This window comes from Python bivittatus, unplaced genomic scaffold (genome assembly GCF_059951505.1).
Source record: "Python bivittatus isolate LINGU-HERP-01145 unplaced genomic scaffold, Pbiv_v1 ctg000560_np1212, whole genome shotgun sequence".
Taxonomy (NCBI): domain Eukaryota; kingdom Metazoa; phylum Chordata; class Lepidosauria; order Squamata; family Pythonidae; genus Python; species Python bivittatus.
The window spans coordinates 8,211,779-8,230,089 of record NW_028277083.1 but is presented as its reverse complement, the minus strand read 5'-3'; the positions used below and the strand labels follow the sequence as shown (position 1 = coordinate 8,230,089).

General features: G+C 43.3%; 1 protein-coding gene across 1 annotated transcript; it reads left to right on the top strand.

The window, feature by feature from the left end:
- Positions 1-3,602: 3,602 nt before the first annotated feature.
- Positions 3,603-13,924, top strand: RSL1D1 (ribosomal L1 domain containing 1). The gene is made up of 9 exons (XM_007421989.4): positions 3,603-3,717; positions 5,163-5,305; positions 5,527-5,665; positions 7,121-7,269; positions 7,451-7,552; positions 8,285-8,378; positions 8,722-8,841; positions 10,993-11,199; positions 12,448-13,924. The coding sequence occupies exons 1-9, from the start codon at positions 3,667-3,669 to the stop codon at positions 12,784-12,786; spliced, it is 1,344 nt and encodes a 447-aa protein (XP_007422051.2). The 5' UTR covers positions 3,603-3,666; the 3' UTR covers positions 12,787-13,924.
- The last annotated feature ends 4,387 nt before the right edge of the window (positions 13,925-18,311 follow it).

Here is an 18,311-nt window from a genome sequence, read left to right as displayed (position 1 = left end):
TTCTTTCTTTCTTTTTTTTTTTCCTTTTGAGAAAGAGGTTGATTTGAAGTGAGACTAATAGAAGATAGGTAAGAGAGATGTGTACCCTGTTTGAGCAGAACTGGATGTTGTCTCGGTAATTACCACCTCATCCTCAGAGTTGGGTCATTTAAATCTGAGTTAGAATCAAGCACAGTCTATAAATTTTTGCATATCAGGCAAGGTGAGCTAGCTTCATCTTCCCTGAATGGTTATCTGGAGATCTATCCAGGTTCCAACTCTTGGAAGTTGGGGTTTCTTGGCTGAGCTTTCTGAAAATTACAGTCCCAACACAGCTTGCGGGCATTTGGTTGAGGAAGTAAGAACCTAGAGGAAAGCAAAGGTGAGTGACTACCAGTGTTTCTCAACCTTGGTGATCTTAAGATGTGTGGACTTCAACTCTGGGAGTTCAAGTCCATACATCTTAAAGTTGTCACGGTTGAAAAATGCTGCATTAGACAGTAAGAACAGGATAGTAAGCTTGTGTCCTTGGGGACAAGTGGCAGGTAGCATCTATACCATTGCTAGGAACATGACCTGAAAGGAAACAATAGTGGTGCTTAAAATTATTTAACAGCATTCTCCATTCTTACATTCATTACAGAAGGCCGGTTTCCGAATGTATTCAAAATGCTTTTCCAATTGGTTGGTATGCTCCAAGGAGAACATGCCCCATTTCCAAAAACATGCAGTCATACAACTGTTTCATTTTACACAGCTCTAAATTTAAAATGTTGCCCCCCCCCCTTTTTTTTTCTTTGTAACTGTGGAACTCCCGTCCATTTCACATAAGGCTACATTGTACGGACAAAGCAAAGTTTATTGTCCTTCAATTTCATATGACTACAGTTGTAGCTACCATAATGCATGAAAATTTAAATAAATTTTATTATGTCTGCAAATATCTGGGTTTTTATTTTTTTGCAGTAATCTGAAAGCTTTAAGTTATCGTACCTTTTCCAACAAAATTATCTTCGGATAATTTCTTGTTTTAAGTAATAAATGAGGGGAAAGGAACTTTTTTTAAAAAAAAGGCAAGGGGAGTTTAGACAACATTCTACAGTCTGGCACCCTTTTACATGTTGGATTATTAACTTTATTTGGGAATGAATCTTTCATGCTTGAGGAAAAGCTGCTGTGTAGAATTCCAGAACTTAAAAAAGAATCCGACACTTATAGCATGTAGAAGAAAATTAGATAGTATACTGTTATCAGGCTAGGGCTCCCCAATTCCCAGCCAATGTAGCAGAACAACAGCTCTCTAGGAATTCTGTACGTTTGTACCCCTAACGCACCTGGAGGATGCCTGGGCAAAAAAAAGACTGGGCTAGTGAGTGAGTTCAAGCTGCCATCTTGAACATACCCATTCCAAAATCGATCTAACTGGAATGAAAAGGATCCGTTTCTTACAAAAGAGGATTAGAGGCTTGGTTTGTTGAATGCATTTGTATTCATGCTACACACCAAACCTTGAATTACAGGTGTGCCGCAACTCGGTCATCGTACATTTCTGCACTCTTGGACTTCTTTGTTGTTGACGGTGTTCTTCCTTCAAGTCAGTTTTGACTCCTGGAGACTGCCTGGACTAGTCCCTGCAGTTTTCTTAGCAAGATTTTTCAGATGTGGTTTGCTTTTGCCTCCTTCCCAGGGCTGAGCAAGAGAGACTGGCCCAAGGTCACCAAGCTGGCTTCATGCCTAATGGGACTAGAGCTGACAGTCTTCCAATTCTAGCCTGGTGTCTTAACCACTACACCACACTGGCTCTCGCTCTTGGACTGGAGCAGAATTTAGTGCGTAACCATCTCTGCGGCAACAGCCCTGACCCACTCAGCCCCATATGTGTGGGACTTGGGAGAAAGATGCTGCTGGTTGACTTGGCTGTCTCTGGATTCAGTACTCCATACCCCTCATGACCCACAATATGCTTACCTCTGAACATTAACGAAGTCTGGAGTGCTTGTTTAATGGAAAGGTGGAAGATCAGTGGAATAAATTTGGCAGAGTGAGTTGTGTTGCTTATCTGTTTCCTGGCTGAAGAGTTGGGAGTTATTTCTAACCTTAGAGCAGTTGAATCTTGAGGGTCCTGTCTTCCCCTTCAGGGTGTGCTCCCCTGAAAGATGCTTTCCCAATCCCTTTAGTGGCAGTCACAGTACGAGGCACCACCTGATGCTCCTGGCTGATTTTGAAAACCTAAGCTGGGTCACAACTGGTTAGTGCTTGGAGGGGAGACCACTGAAAGATTTCCAGGCTATAGGCCTGTCAGACTGTGTTGTGACTTCCTAGGGGTCACCAGCAAATTTGAGGAGGTCACAAATTTGGAGGGGGCTTACATAGTCAAAGCTGGTGTCCAGTCTGACAGTGTTCCTGCTGTCCCTGAACAAGCCAGCTGTCCATCTGCAATCATTCTGGCATCAAAACAGCAGGCTCTGCCCAGGGCTGGCCGCAGATCTCCTAGCTCTCTCGAACTCTCCTTTGCCCTCTCCACCCACTGCCTTTCCCTCTTTCACCAGCCAGAACTTGGGGTCTGTAGCTGCCACTTCACCGGTGTGAGAAGGGAGGAGACCTGTGGGAGAAGACGACGTAGTAGCAGTCAGTGGTCAGATGGAGAACGACCTCCAGTCCTGAGCAGAGGGTGCTACTGCGAGCAAGAAGACACAACCGACAGCCGGCTCATCCCAGCAAAGGCTGGAGAAAGCTCTGGAGGGCTTCTGGCTTTGTCTGCCAAAGCCCCAGGTCTCGCATGCAGGATTGCTCAGTGGGAAACCCTCCACGGCGAGGAGAACGTTTTAATCCCCCCAGCAGCTGTTGGCATCAGTCTCTGAAATTATCCATGTTCAAGGGGGTCACGCAAATTCATTTATTGCTTCAGGGGTCATGACACCCCCGAGGCTGAGAGAACTGCTGGGAGCTCAACTGGGAAGTTATTAAAAAAAGGGATCGGAAGAGGGCCATGGCAAAACTTTGCCTTTAATTTACGTAACAAAGAAGCGTTCAAGAACTTTTTCATTTTCTGGCTTTTATGTGGGTCCATCAGAATAGCCTGGTTAACTACCAGTTTGGGGGCAAGGCAGATACGCCAACTGCAGGAAAACTGCAACTGCCACCCGTCTGGGTTATCCAGTGTTTGTCAAACTTGGCAACTTTGAGACATGTGGACTTCAACTCCCAGAATTCCTCAGCCAGCATGCTGGCTTGGGAATTCTGGGAGTTGAAGTCCACACGTCTTCAAGTTGCCGAGGTGAGACACACTGGATGGTTACCCAGGCTGAACTTGGCCCTGCTGCCTGGAAATGGATGTGCAATACTCTGTGGCGCTCCACCTTTGAGGAGACTTTGTTACAGAGTGCCCCCGGATTTTTGCATATCCTTTTTTTCGTGCTTCCCCCCAGAGCCGGGCAAATATGCTCAAATAAACTCGGAAGTCCTGGCTCTATCGGCGATTCTTTCATGTTCACCCGAACTTCCGGTCTTATTTCCAGGGTGATTCGCTAGTTCGAGGTTTTAAAGACCGGAAGTGCGTGTACACCTCTTACTTTTCCTACATCTACGAGTGTCTTTCCGCTCCTCTCGCGGGATAGGGCCGCGCCTTCTGATGGCGTCACGGCGCGGCGACGCGCTGAGAGGGCTGTCCCACGTGGAGAGAGAAGCATGGAGGCGAAGGAGGCGGCGGCGGCGGCGCTGCCGTTGGACCGAGGGCAGGTGAGGCGGCGGCTGGAGGGCAGGGGCTCCGAGGCTCCAGCCGGGCGCTGCCTTTTCATGGGCGGTGTGGGTAATAGGGGTTGCGTTCGTACCGCACGCGGACCGCTCGATGCGGGTGCGTTGCCCGATGAACCCGATTGCCTGCATTCGCACTGCCCCGTATTCACCTCGCCGCGGGGACTGGGATGGACTTACCGCTGGGAACCGGGCGGCATATACATTTGAATTATTATTATTATTATTATATGTAATATAATAATTATTAATAAATTATTATTATTATTATTATTGTCATTATGGTTGGTCGCACAGTCAGCCAGAAGTTTAGACTGGATTTGGCATTTTTATCCACCTGTCGAGTCCTTCCCAAAGACCTGGGATGGGCAGCTGTTGTTGTTTGAAAGTGTTAAACGATAAGTGTATCGTGGCACGATATTTATTTATTATCGTCGCAGGATGATGATGATGATGATGATGATGATGTACCTTCAAGTCAGTGTTGACTCCTGGCGACTGCCTGGACAAGTCCCTGCAGTTTTCTTGGCAAGGTTTTTCAGAAGTGGTTTGCCATTGCCTGCTTCCTAGGGCTGAGGGAGAGGGACTGGCCCAAGGTCACCCTGCGGGCTTCGTGCCTAAGGCAGGACTAGAACTCGTGGTCTCCTAAGTTTCTAGCCCAGGGCCTTTAACTTCTGCTCTGGCTCTCACGCTAGCATTAATTATACCTTCCTGAAGTCTGTGTAGTTCTGTTTCCTTGATCTTGCCCACCACTTCTGTATTTTTACCAAGAAAACCACATGGATAGAAAATAGAAAATTATATAATACACTCACTAAAATGGATTTGCCAAAAATAACTAAACAGAGTTAAAAACTATTCAGGCTTAGAATCTTTGAATGTGGGGCTGTGCCTTTATCTGAAGTGGTTGTGTATGTGAGAGAAAGAGAAAGCATGCTGGCTGGGGAATTATGGGAGTTGAGTCCACCCATCTTAAAGTTGCCAAGATTGAGAATCTCTGGCCTAGATCATGAATGTAACAATCTACAATAGAAGTAAAACAGTTGAGAGTTAAAGGTAAAGGGCTGAACTGGAGTGACAGCCACTCCAGAACTACACGTAAGCCATCTGACAATTCTGTTAAGTATTGCTAAAATGCTTAAACATTAATGTATAATTATAGACTGTGGTAATGGATCCTTCAAAGAACAGTATAAGACAAAAGGTAGCAAAAATGAACAGTGGGATATAAAAAACAAAGAGGAACTTTGTACTGTACTACACACTTGCCTTCCCCAACCTGTGACTCTCCAGATATTAGATGACAATGCCTCTGTTTGCCAACCTGCTTGTTAAAGATTGTGGGAACACAACACATCCGATTTAAAGTGTTGTGCTTGGCTGTGAGGCATGGAAATTCTAAGGGTACGTAACAACTTTTGTTCTTCTAGATTAAAAAAGCAAGTCAAGCCTTGCTTGCATATATTGCGGACAAACAGAAATCTGGAGATAAAGTGCTGTTGGACATAGACCAGAATGTCTTTTTGATGGTTACCGTCTGGAAGATCCCACCGGAAGAGCAAGTGATCAAAATGTAAGGGTATCTCTGTATTTTAATTCTGCGTTTCCACCACAGTGAAATGCTTTTCATGATCTGTCAGGCTAAGAAGATTAGAAACTAAGATTCAGCAAGAAATAAACCCAATTCAAAAGTAGTGTACTTATACGTAGGGCAAAGGTAGGCAATAATTTGCATCTTCTAGAGGTGCCACAACTGCTGCCTTGTTGAAGCCTGCTGTATGTTTGGTGTTCTAGAAACCTGCCTCACAGCATTCTGCCAGCCACCTCTGAGGTTTGCCTCTTCACCAAAGATGAACCTGGCTTAACAGCGGAACAGACCGAGAACTTGTACAGGAAGCTGTTGGTCCAACATGGAATCACATGTATCACTGAGGTATGAAGCTTTGAGGAATGTCTGCTGTCTCTACTTTGGAGGAGGAGCAAAACACTGGCCTGCCCCAAAGATTGTGCTCACCCCAGTTTCTTTAAACACATAGTTGTGGCTTGCTGAATCAACCACCACTGTACTGGTTCACATATGTGGAACCATCATGTGATTTCAGACAAATCAAACCAAGTTTTAGCTTGTCTTGTAGTGCAAAGGCAGCATTTTCTCCTCCATCTTGACAGCTCTTATCTTTTTTAGAAGGAATGCCATGATTTTGATTCATGCGGTGTCAGTTCTCTCTTCTGGCTGTATTTCAGGGAGTAGAATCTTAGCTAATAATTGCTTCTCAGGCAACAATTTATTGATTGTCAGTACCTCCTTTGATTTGACCTTGAACAGCTTTGTACAAGCTGGAACAGTGATAGGAAAGCAGAAAAGTCCAGATCCAGAAACAGAACCACCCTCAACATTTTGGACCGGGGCTCTGTTTTAAAACTAGGAATTGTTGTTGAGTTTTGGCATCAGATGTCTAGGATTGTCACTGGCTTTTTTCTTTCAGAAGGATTCAAACGGGTTCGGAGAAGGGCAACATGATGTTCAGGAACTAGAAATCAAGTCTGACAAGGAAAGGTTTAGGGAAGGGGTTTAGTCTTGAAGAAAAAACTAGGGGTGGGCATGATAGCACTCTTCAGATATCTGAAGGCCGTAAATCTGCTCTGTATTAGCCCAAAGAACAGGACATGCAATGACTGATTTAAATTACAGGAAGACAAATTCTCTTTTGAATGTAATGAAAAATGTAACAGCAAAAGCGATTGGAATGATTTAGGGAGGTGGTGGACTGTGCTGGATGCATTCAGTCAGAGATGTGATCGTAATCTGCCTAGAATGGTTTTTTTAATAATTTTTATTAAAGATTTTTCTCTAATATGAAAGATAATATAAAGTAAAACTAAAGAAAGAAAAAAGAAAAAGTAAAGTGAACAAGTAAGAAAAGTAGAAGAAAGAAAGAGCAAATAGAAACAGAAAAAAAGAGTCCAAAAAAGAGTATTTTAAATTCAGTACAACACGGAGTCTGTTGGCTGTAACACCATGTTGCCCTGAAATGGATATCCAGGTTATGGTGTTGGGTGTGGAATATTTCTCTCTCCCCTCATATCTGTTTCAACATGACCCATTAATTCACTTGTGGACTCTTCTTGAGACAAGAAGGAGGAGCACCAAATCATTGTACGCAGATTAGTTACCTCTTAGGTCTGGTTAAACACTCCATGACCTTCACTGTTTTAATATGGATTCCTGCCCTGAGCAAGGAGGTTGGATTCAATGCCAGCCCTCCTTAAAGCTGACTGGGTGCCTCTTCCTACAAACACTCTGTCTCTCAAAAAAATATATGCTGTGGAACCAGGAAGCAGTAGGAGCAGTGGCTGTCAGTGGTCTGTCCCCTTCTGTTTTCTGCAGGTCATCTCTTACAAAACGTTCAAAACGGAATACAAGCCCTTTGAAGCAAAGCGACGTCTCCTGAGCCGGTTTGCTCTTTTCTTGTCTGATGACCGTATTAGAAGATTACTCCCTTCACACATGGGAAAGCATTTCTATCTGCGTAAAAAGTAAACCTTATTTATGTTCCTTTGCCCCATTTTCCTTTCAGATGGCCTCCGGGCCTTTAGAAGTGTTGGGTCACAGTCCCCATCATCCCTCCACTGGGATAGTTCTGATCTGGCCCATCGTGAAGCCCCTGAGTTGGAAGTAGCTGAAATCTCACTCCCCACCTTCTCTCTCCAATATCAGGGCCCCTCAGTGTGTGAACTTGAAAGCCAAGGACCTAGCTAAAGAAATCAACAAACGCATCCAAGGAACAATCCTTCCAGTCACTAACAAGGGCAGTTGCTAGTAAGTAGTTTGATTTTACATGTTACAGTTGGGATATTTATTCCCTGTACAGGTGGTCCTTGACTTATGACCACAATTGGTCATAAGAACTTCTGTTGCTAAGCGATGTGGTCATTAAGTGAGTTGCACCCGATTTTACAACTTTTGCTATGGTTGTTAAGTGAATCCAACTTCCCCCATTGGTTTTGCTTATCAGAAGCCCCCTGGGAAGGTCGCCAATGGTGATCACATGACCCCGGGACACTACAACTGTCATAAACACATGCCAGTTGCCAAGCGCCTGAATTTTGATCACGTGTCTACAGGGACACTGCAATGATCATAAGTGCAAGGACCGATCATCATTTTTTCAGTGCTGTCGTAACTTCGAACAGTCATTAACTAATGGTCGTAAGTCAAGGACTGTCTGTATTAATAGGGCCACCAATCTAGTCCAGGTGCTCTGAGCAGTTTAGCATGGAATGGTAGTCAAGCCAACAGGCTACCAAAAACCATGTGATGAAACGACTGGGAAATGTCCGATGGTGATGGTGATGGTGATGTTAAGCTTTTTGTCAAGGGTGGGCAATTTGTAGGCCATCCATAGCACACACACTCCAAGCCCCTTCTTTGTGATTCAAAGATGATGCTACTGTAATCAAACAGGAAGAATTTCTGGATTGTGGGAAGTTAGGCAGTGGAAAGATGGTTGCTTAGCTGGAGGTGCTGCCATTGCTGTTTTCTTTCTTTCAGTATGGTTCGTGTCGGTCACACTGGCATGGAAGCATCAGAGATCACTGAAAATGTCATGGCAGTTGCCACAGCCGTAGCTATCAAGGCTCCTCAGGTAACGCTGCTGGTGAACCGGCATAGTCCAGGCAGACTCTCTACCTGCTTCCTTGGGGGTGTACGTATGTGCCACGTCTGGCAGTTTGGGGATGAAATGTTCTGTGGAGGTCTGGAGCTGCTCCTGCTCCAGACCAAACCAAACTTCCTCCAGACCACACTGTTGGAGCACCACCGGATTGGGAGGAAACTCCATCCACCTTCTTAGTGGGGCTCACCCTTTAGGAAATATACCCAGGCTTCCGTTTCAAAGCGATTTGATGTGACTTTGAGGGGGGGGCTCTTTTGTTTGCTCGGCTTACATCACTACAGATGTTTCTTTCATCCTCCTCACTTTGCTACAGATCTGGAAAAGCGTTAAACTTCTTCACCTCAAAACAGCCAAATCGGTTGCGCTTCCTGTCTTTAACTCAGCTCCCCATGGTGATGCTGGTGTTCAGAAAAAAACAGGTGCTGAAAAACAGGTGAGATTCTGAGTGGGTATACTCAGCAGAGCCAAACGGGCTAGTTATTTAACCATTGCTGGGCTGGTGTGATGGAATGGAATTATGAAGGCCAGACTCAGGGAGGAAAACGTGCTCTTTCGTCTCCTGAGGGGCGAGGAAGAGATAAGAGGAGGAGGCTGGCACCTCCCTGAGGAATTCACTCTGTTTTGACTGGCTGACTTTGGGAACTGAGTTTCAGTCTGGGAAGATTCTTGCTAGAGGTTGTAGCTAATAAACATTGGTGAACTGAATCTGCATGGTCTCCTGGAGTTCCTTGGGCTAGGCCTGACAGCTGGGTGTTCTCCCTAAACTGTATGCCAAAATCTCAGTTCACTTCATGCAGGAGTTTTAATGTTAATTCCAGCCGTGTAGTTCTTTTGGCCTGTGTTCAGCAGCAATTCCTTCTTGTATGACTGTTTTTATTGCGTTGACTGGGTTATTTATTATGAAATACGGAGCTTAATAATATTTCCTTGCCATTCTCATCTGAAGTTATGTACAAATATTCTTAGAAAGCATCTAAACACTTAACAACTAGTCAAGAGGGGAAAGTGTTGGACTAGGAGTGGGGAAACCTGGACAGAAATCCCCACGTACCCTTGAAATCCCGGGAGTGATTTTGCATTTTTCTAGACCAGTGTTTCTTAAACTTTTTTTCTCTCAGGACCCCTTCCCACTTTTCAAAATTATGGAGGACCCCGCAAAAGCTTGGTTTATATGGGTTATATTTATCAATATTTACCTGTGATGGACTGGAATGGAGGAAGGGGGGTGAAAACGGTGCTCTCGTCTCCAGAGCAATGCTCTGGAGATAAGCGGAGAAAGCTGGCGCATCCCTAGACATTCCAGAAAATAGTAGAGACGTGTGCCTGGGAACTGCTGGTCAGTCTGAGAAGATTTCTGTAAACAGGTGCTGGCAAATAAACTTTGCTGATTGAACCTGCATGGTCTCCAGGAGTTCTTTGGGCTAGGCCTGACATTACCGTATTCAAAATTAAAATTGATGCACTCATTGCCACTAACGCTTTTCAAGATTGTTTGATGGGATTTTAATATATTCTTTTTCAACATAGGCTGGCAAATATTTTTGATTTCACAGACCCTGAGAGGGTCTTGGGGAACCCCCCAGGGTCTTCAGACCACACTTTGAAAAATACTGTTTTAGGCTAACCTACTTCACAGGCCTAGCTCCAGAGAGGCGGGTGGGCAGAGTTGACGTAGAGATGATAATATTTTTGCATCGATTGAATAAATTCAAGGCTTTGAAGGAAACACATTTGCGTGTATGTTTTGTGTATGTGTGTGTGTATGTGATGGACTGGAATGGTGGGAGGGGAGTAAAGAAAGTGCTCTCATCTCCAGAGGAGCGAGGAAGAGATAAGCGGAGGAGATTGGCACCTCCCTGAGAAATCCCATCGGTGTGAACTGACTGAGCCTGGGAACTGGGCTTCAGTCTGGGAAGATTGATGTCAGGCCTAGCCCAAGGAAATCCAGGAGACCATACAGAAATTATCCAGCAAGGTTTATTAGCTACAACCCATTTACAAGAATCTTCCCAGACTGAAGCCCAGTTCCCAGGCTCAGTCAGTTCACACCGATGGGATTTCTCAGGGAGGTGCCAGTCTCCTTTGCTTATCTCTTCCTCACTCCTCTGGAGATGAGAGCACATTTTTTACTCCCCTCCCACCATTCCAGTCCATCACAGTGTAATATATACACACGCCCACACAAGCACAACAGATGAGATTTTAGCGCTGCCAAACTGAAGATGATAGAAATGACAGTCCAACCCGTCCGAAAGCACAAAGTTGGGGAAGGCCACTTTAGATGTAGTTGAAATCACTAATTAGTAGGATGGCTATAATTAGCATTCTTAAATGGGAACAACTGCTATTCTTTTATTCATTAGCCTTTGTGCTGTGTTTTTCGCCTCCGTCTACTCGTGGCCAAGAGCCCAGCTCTACTGTTCAGAGACCAAGGACACCTTCTTTAATACACACCAAGGTGGCTATTTCCTTGGGAATGGCCGCCCTTAAGCAGCGGTCAAACGATTTTTGTTTGGTGTGTTGCCCACCTTGAAACAAAACAAAGGACTGGCCCCTTAACAATTTCTCAAAATACTTTTTTAAGGCTGTGCGAGGAAAGAAAAAGAAAAGTAAGGCTAAACCGAGGGCCACGGATCAGATGAGCACGAAAGTCGGCATGACCGGGGCTGCTGAAGTGGACAAGCCTAAAGCAGACGGGGAGGAACCCTCTGCCCTTAAATCGAAGGAGGAAGAAGAAGAGATTCCACAGCTGGTCCCTGTTGAAATCTCACCTGCTGTGGAAGAGGAGCAGGTATTTACTCTAGCTAAGTTGAAACTAGAGCAGTGATGGCGAACCTTTTGGGCTCCGCATGTCAAAAATTCGGAAAATGCCTAACTTGATTCTGCTAGCCTCTCCCTACCCCCGAATAAAAGAGAAACCATTCTTTACGTATTCATTTATTTTAAAAAAAATACAGCCCAATCCTGTGTGGTGCTATGTATTATATAAAAAAATTACAAACATGAAATACGAATAAAACAAACTCAATTTCTTTGGTAACTCAAACAGGGAGGATAGTTGTTGCCAGGTGATGGTGAACGCTGGCATGTCACCCAAAACGTTGTGGCATGTCACGTTTTGACATGCGTGTCATAGGTTCGCCATCACTGAAGTAGAGCCAAAGACTGGATTCTTCCACAGGTAGCATAAGGCTTCTCGGTTTAGAGCCTGTTTTATCAGATATACAGTCTGATTTCCTGTTATTAGCAACCGACACTTGCTATCAGGGTAAAGAAGAAAAACAACAAGCAGGGCCTTTGGGAAAGACAGGGAGAAAACACGAGCGTACATAAGCATCCAAGAGCTGCAGCTGACTGGGAAGGCAACTCTCAAAATTCTCACCAAGCTTACTAGCGTGTTTTCTTGTAATCTGTAGGCTTTGGCACCCACTGCAACACTTACTTCTGCCTTGAGGCTAAAAGTTTCCAGCGAGGTATCCTACTAAATATATCTGTTTACCTTACCCTGCTAACATTTCTCGGCTCTGCATTATCCTATACTGGTCAAGCATCCCAGTGGGTCTTAAAAGCAGCTTTCTTGGAGGATGGGGGGATGAATTTACACAGGGGAGGCAAGAAAGCCCCAGTGGTGAGCAGAACCTCATTCCCTTTTCCTGGGGGCTAGTTTTCTAAATTTACCTATTCATCCCTTATCCACATATCTCCCAAGAACTCTCTTGAACTATCTTCTAGTTCTAAATAATGTGACCCAACCAGCTGTTTCAGGCAAGGCAGTGGAAAAATTGATGAATTTTTCCTTTCCCTTTTTTAAAATTCTACACCCTCTGTGGGTTTTCCTTGGTCCTCTGCTTCCCAGCTCGGCAAAACCGAACACCAAAGGGGAGGTGAAATGTCAAACAGAAAAAGCTTATAGTTTGCTCATGGCATTTGCTGGTTGCGGAGTTGTGGACACCAGACTGGAGAAGACTCACGCTCTTTTTGATTCTGTTATTTTTCTCTGAATGTGTCTTTCTGCCTTGGATTTCCCTTTTGCAAATAGGTGGCAAAGCTGCGTTTGCGTGCAAGAAATGAGCTGAAGACAGGCTCTCCGAATCTCCGCAGCAACAGGAAGACCGGTCTGTCTGCCGAGGCTCCCGTCACGCAGTCAGAAACACTGGGAGCGGTCTCACCCCTCAAGAAATCAAAACAACTCCAGCCTGGCCAAAAATCCAAGATCCCCAAGCAAGAGTTTTTGGAAAAGATGCCGCCAAAGCGTGCCCAGCAGCCCTTGGCAAAACCAGCGGTGACTCCTAAAAGGCTGAAAGCTCCCGAATCAGACAAGAAATCTAAAACTCCCAAACGTGAACTGAGAAAAATGAAAGTGCCACTGTCACTGTGAGCAGAGGAAAATGGCTATTTTCATATCAGGATCAAAAGAAGATTGGCAGCATTCATGCAATGCTGGTCCACTTGTAGAACACCTTGTATTTTGCTTTTCATTGGGGGCTAGGAATAAAACAAACCTCTTTTATTCTGTTCTCTGAAGCTGAATTTTCCAAAAAACTCTCTTTTCCATCTGGAGTTGCTCTGATATGAATGTGACCATTTAATTTGGTTTATAATAACATAACGATTCAGAGTTAGGAGCAGCTTCACAAATTTGGCCCATCCAAAAAACAGACCGTATAAAACTCCTCTATCTTTCTCAGCCACTAACCTTTCAGTTTTAAGGAAAGACATACTCAGCCTTTTTTTTCCTCCCTGTTTCCATTTTTAGAACTTGGTAAATGTAAAAATCTATGACACTGCATGATTTACAACTTTTTCAAGTGAAGATACAGGCTTTTCTCAGTAAAAAAAATATTTTTAAAATCTTAATATAAATTCTGTTTTGGGGGGGGTTTGGTTTAAGTCAGGGAGATCAGTTCAACCACATGTCAACTTCTTTTTATAGAAATTGAAGTGTAATTTAATCCAAATATTTATGCCATCCAACTTAGACTAGCTACAAACATTTGGAAAGCATTCTGTATAGTACATATGCTTCAGACAGTATATATTCTATTTTGAGCTTGTTCTAAAAAAATGTAACCTCCTGCAATGAATTCCTTTGGCAAGGTTTTTACAGGGAGGGAAAAAAATCTTTGTTTTAAAAGCTTTGCAGTATAGCTGCAATCCCCATACAAGTTTTACTTGTACATGGTGAAATTATGGTGGCAACATTTCCTTTTCTGTATTTAAGTACACTTAATAGCTCACTTTTGGAAGAACACAGCAAATAAAATAAACTCTCCGGTCTGGTCTTAAGAGCAAACCATTTATCATCTATTTGGCTTTTTTAAAATAGAACCCAGGGTTTGAAGACATGGCATAAAAAAACAGCCTCCTACCTCTTTCCAAAGTGATTCTCATACAGCCTTCAGGTTAAGCAAAGCTTTTTTGCTAGATGTGAATCAGCTTTAAGAGACTTAGATCAGGTAGATTATAATTCTCATTCTCTCAGCCAGCATGATTCCTAAATAAATGTCTTATTATAACTGGTTGCATTTGTGTCACACCTTATCTTCAAGAGGCTAAAAGGGGTGTCGTTGGCTTCTCCCCATACCTTATCACAGTGTTTCTCAACCTTGGGAACTTTAAGATGTGTGGACTTCAACTCCCAGAATTCCCCAGCCAACATTCTCCCATTCTCAATTCTGGGGGTTGAAGTCCACACATCTTAAAAGTTCCCAAGGTTGAGAAACAATGCCTTACCTTCACAACAATCCCACCAAGTAGGCTAGGATGGATGCATCCTGTCCAAGGTTACCCAAAAGCTTTTTGCCTGAATGGGGATTTGAACTAGGTTTATCCTGAGCTCCAACCACTCCACTGCATTATTAAAAACGCTAAGGTAAACCCTACAGTTTTCATGTGCTGGTGTTCATCTCCTTCCCCAATGACTCGAGAACATCCTCCACCATGGGTTTAGGCTTCTGCTGTGCGAACAGCACTCTTACAGTTTGTACCCCATGGATGATGGTTGAGTGTATCTTGTGAACCTAACCAACTTTGGATTAATGGAAGAGAATATATGTAGCTCAGGGTTGAACTGTGGAGTCCTTGGTGTTCTCTGAACGTCATTGTTTTCTTGCAGACGTTTCGTTACCCGACTAGGTAACATCTTCAGTGCTACCTGAATACCTTCAGATAGCCCTGAAGATGTCACCTAGTCGGGTAACGAAACGTTTGCAAGAAAACAACCAAGCTCAGAGAACCCCAAAGACTCCACAACTTTGGATTATTTTTAAACCAGCCACAGCGGAGGACAGCATGGGGATCTGATCTAAATCTCCATGTCTGCAGATCTGCCCGTATCAATAGAGCAAATATGTGTATTTGGGTTTAAGATACAATGTGGTTCATTTGCTTTTCGGTTTAATGAGCAAAGCATGTAACAGCCATTTCTCTTCTTTCACATTTGCGCTTGCTGAGTTTACAGTATATCTTTAACCCTGAAAGGCAGCCTTCTTGATATCAGTGGCAGGGCCAACTGTTACAAAACAACCTGCAGGAGTGCAGGAATTTATTTGTAATAAAATAAACTTTGGGGTGCTGCAAATGGGGACCCTCTTTTCAGGGAAAACTTGGAAGAGTATGATGTTTTCTCTCCTAAGCCACCGCCTCTCTCACAGTCTTTAGCAGCTATCTCAGATTACTGATTGTTTGGTTTAAACACCCAATCCTGTGGGTTGAATGAGAACAGCAGAACTTGTGATGTATAATGGTACTGAAGCAGAGAGTTTTTGGCACGGGCTTGTTAGCTCAGCTGGAAACAGCCACCTCAAGGGCTGCACCAATAGAGTTTTGGAAAGGGATTTGTGTGGATGTAAATTCCATTTTCAAGCAAGTTTCCAAAGCTGGCTCCTGATGAAATTGCGCATAACAGGTAAATTTCAGCATGCATGCATTGTGTGCTCTTTATTTTAGTCTGCGATACCAAGATTATTGCTAGAAAGTATGTGTTGTTAAGACTTCCTTCCTTCTGCCTGTCTTCCCCCCCCTCCCCCTTTAGATGCTCTTGAGTTTTAAAAATATTTTTGGGTTTCTTTCTCCCCAATACAATTATAGCTTATCCTAGCCACTCTTAGTGTTAGTTGGTTTTTCCACCACTTTTCAAGACTGGAATGGCTAGACTAGGTTTCTATATATTGCATTACATCAAAATATGGTTTGTTTGGCTTTAGCTTACGAAGCCAGCCAGTTGTGCTTTATGCAATAAGTTTAAGCAAACCGTGGTTTAGCATGATGTATGACTTCTACAAACCCAGAGGGGGTGGCTAAGTTCATCCATCACACTGTGTTGGACTTCGTAATTTATCGAGTGCCTGGGTTTGCCCAGTATCTTAAACCATAACTAATTAAGCCACTTTATGTCTCAGTGTAACGTGTGAACCTACTGATTTTCTTCAAGTCTCAGATAAAGACCAAATCCCTTGGCCTGGTTTTCAGCCTGTTCACATCATTTTTATTTTATTTTTTGTGCCTTCGAATCAGACTTGATTTCTACAAGTTACATGGATAACTCTCTGCAGTTTCCTTGGCAAGATTTTCAGAAATAGTTTGCCATTGCCTTCTTCCCAGGGCTGAGAGAGAGGGGCTGGCTCCGGGTCCTAGCTGGCTTTGTGCCTCCAGCGGGTCTGGAACTCAGTCTCCCAATTTCAAGCCTGGCACTTTAAACCAAACTGACTCCCCTTACACGATTTACCACCTCAAACATATTATTTGGCTGGTTTTGCCAGTAGGAAATGCGTTTGCTTTAATATGCTTTGCAGATGATTAAAATTTGCAAAACATACTTTAATCATTTGCCAGTGCCTTAATCATTTGTAGGGGGGTTAACCAAGGGGATCCTGTTTCTAAGTAAACATGCATCTGGTTTTAGCATAAGGCAAAATACAGGTGTTCCATGATGAAGTAAACAACTCCATTAAGCTTTCACTAGATGTCCCTTTGTCTCTGATCCACATTATCTTTCTCCTATTCAACACCTTGATATTCTCTTAAGCAACTCGGTGAAAACTCTGATCTTCTGCTTCCTTAAGTATACCATGAAAGATGCACGTGATATCTCAGAACCATTTTCACACCATCAGGCTGTCAAAGATACACCACTGCTGGAAAGAGCAAGTGAAGTCCATCTTTAGCAAAGAAGAACGCTATACAGGAAATTGGTGGGGAGTAGCTTCTTCATAAAAACCCTTTAAAAAAGCTAGATATTTTCTCTTATATTCTACTGGTGCATCCCTTACTGCTGGTATTTTGAAGCTAGCTTCATGCATTGCACAAAATCCATGGGAGTTGCTGGGAGTCCTTCTTCCTCTTCTTCTCCTCCTCCATGGGGGTTGCTGGGAGTTCTTCTTCCTCCTCTTCTTCTTCTTCCTCTTCTTCCTCTTCTTCCTCCTCCTCCTCCTCCTCTTCTTCTTCTTCTCCTCCTCCTCCTCCTCTTCCTCTTCCATAGTTTGCTTTTTTATGGCTTCCTGTTTGTATGAACTTGGGTTTGGGGGCTTGTACAGACCCATGTGTCCCCTGCAGGTTCCAACATAATCCCAGAAACCTCCCTGCCCCACCTTTAAAAAAAATTAAACATGGAAACCTGGCCTGCTGCAAACATGAGAATAGCTGTTTTGGGAATCTCAAGATTCCAGTTGGGTCCCCATTCCCCAAAAGGGGCCTACCTCTGTCGCAGACAGTTATGGTTTACTTACTAAAGAATGGTTAAACATCATGTTTTAAATGATGTGTGATCCCACATCGAGGACAGGCTCTGCTATCACTGATTCTTACACTGCAGAAAAGAAACACATGCTGGGGGACTTTTTATCTTTCTACTGGTTTATTTACACATGTGTTTGCAAATTATGGTGATATCATTGTGTGTCAATATACACAAAGCATTGAATGCTAAAACAAGCACTCAGTTGAATGCCGTTTTCCCCAGTTTTCCTACAAGCAAAATGCACAATATGTCTTACTCATTCAATTATAGAAAGCATATATACCTTTTAGAGAGATTTAAAAATGCAGTATATCACTTATGTACTTGTTTTATCGTTCCAGTTTTCATCAAAACTTATGTAACATATTTACTTTTTCTTACACGTCTGCTTGCTTGCCAACAAATGACCTAGAACACTTATTTTTTTTCTTTTTTTTTTGGTTCTATATTATTTGTGTTCTTTGTATTCAAAAAAATGAAAAACATTTTTTTTTCATTCAGTGCAAAGGAATCATAGGGGTCTGTCAGAGTAGTGAAATGTACCTAGAAACATTAAAATAATTACAAAGCCAGAAGCAGGGCAGAGATAGGACAAACAAACATAAACAAATCTAGTTCAGCGCAACAAAAGGGAATGTTTTCAGCTCTCATTGTTAGGACAGCCACATTAAAAGGCAGGTGGGATGATGGTTCCAGGTATCATAAATCCTAGAGCTGGCTTGTAAAACTCCAGATGATTCATTCATTATATGTATTTCTTCTGCTGTGATCTAATAGCCAAGCTCTAAACAGCCTCCTATGGTGGAAGCATGTAGTTGCTGAGGCCTACTCCAAGCTCTGAGAAAGGCCTGCCCACATTGTCCCTCAAAAGAAAGAAAGAAATCTATTGCCAGCTCACGACTCTGAAAAGCATAGCATTTCTTGTCCCCAGTGGACAGCACCTAAGGTACATGAAAATTAAGGAACCAAAAATGTACTTTTCCACAATTGATTGCTTATGCACCATCAAGCTGGTGCTGACTCTTAGCAATCGCAGAGATAACCTTATAGACCGACCTTCTCTAGGAAGAACTCCTCCATAATAAAGAAGCTGAAATCACAAGACTGTACTGTATCTGCTTTGTAGGACAGTAAAATTGTCATTCTAATTTTTCTTTATGCTGGCA

Bases quoted from the DNA above. Each gene is read 5' to 3' on its own strand.
- RSL1D1 (XM_007421989.4), top strand. From the start codon at position 3,667: ATGGAGGCGAAGGAGGCGGCGGCGGCGGCGCTGCCGTTGGACCGAGGG. The intron at 7,270-7,450 runs GTAAACCTTATT...CTCCAATATCAG, and splicing joins CATTTCTATCTGCGTAAAAA to GGCCCCTCAGTGTGTGAACT. The intron at 11,200-12,447 runs GTATTTACTCTA...TTTTGCAAATAG, and splicing joins CTGCTGTGGAAGAGGAGCAG to GTGGCAAAGCTGCGTTTGCG.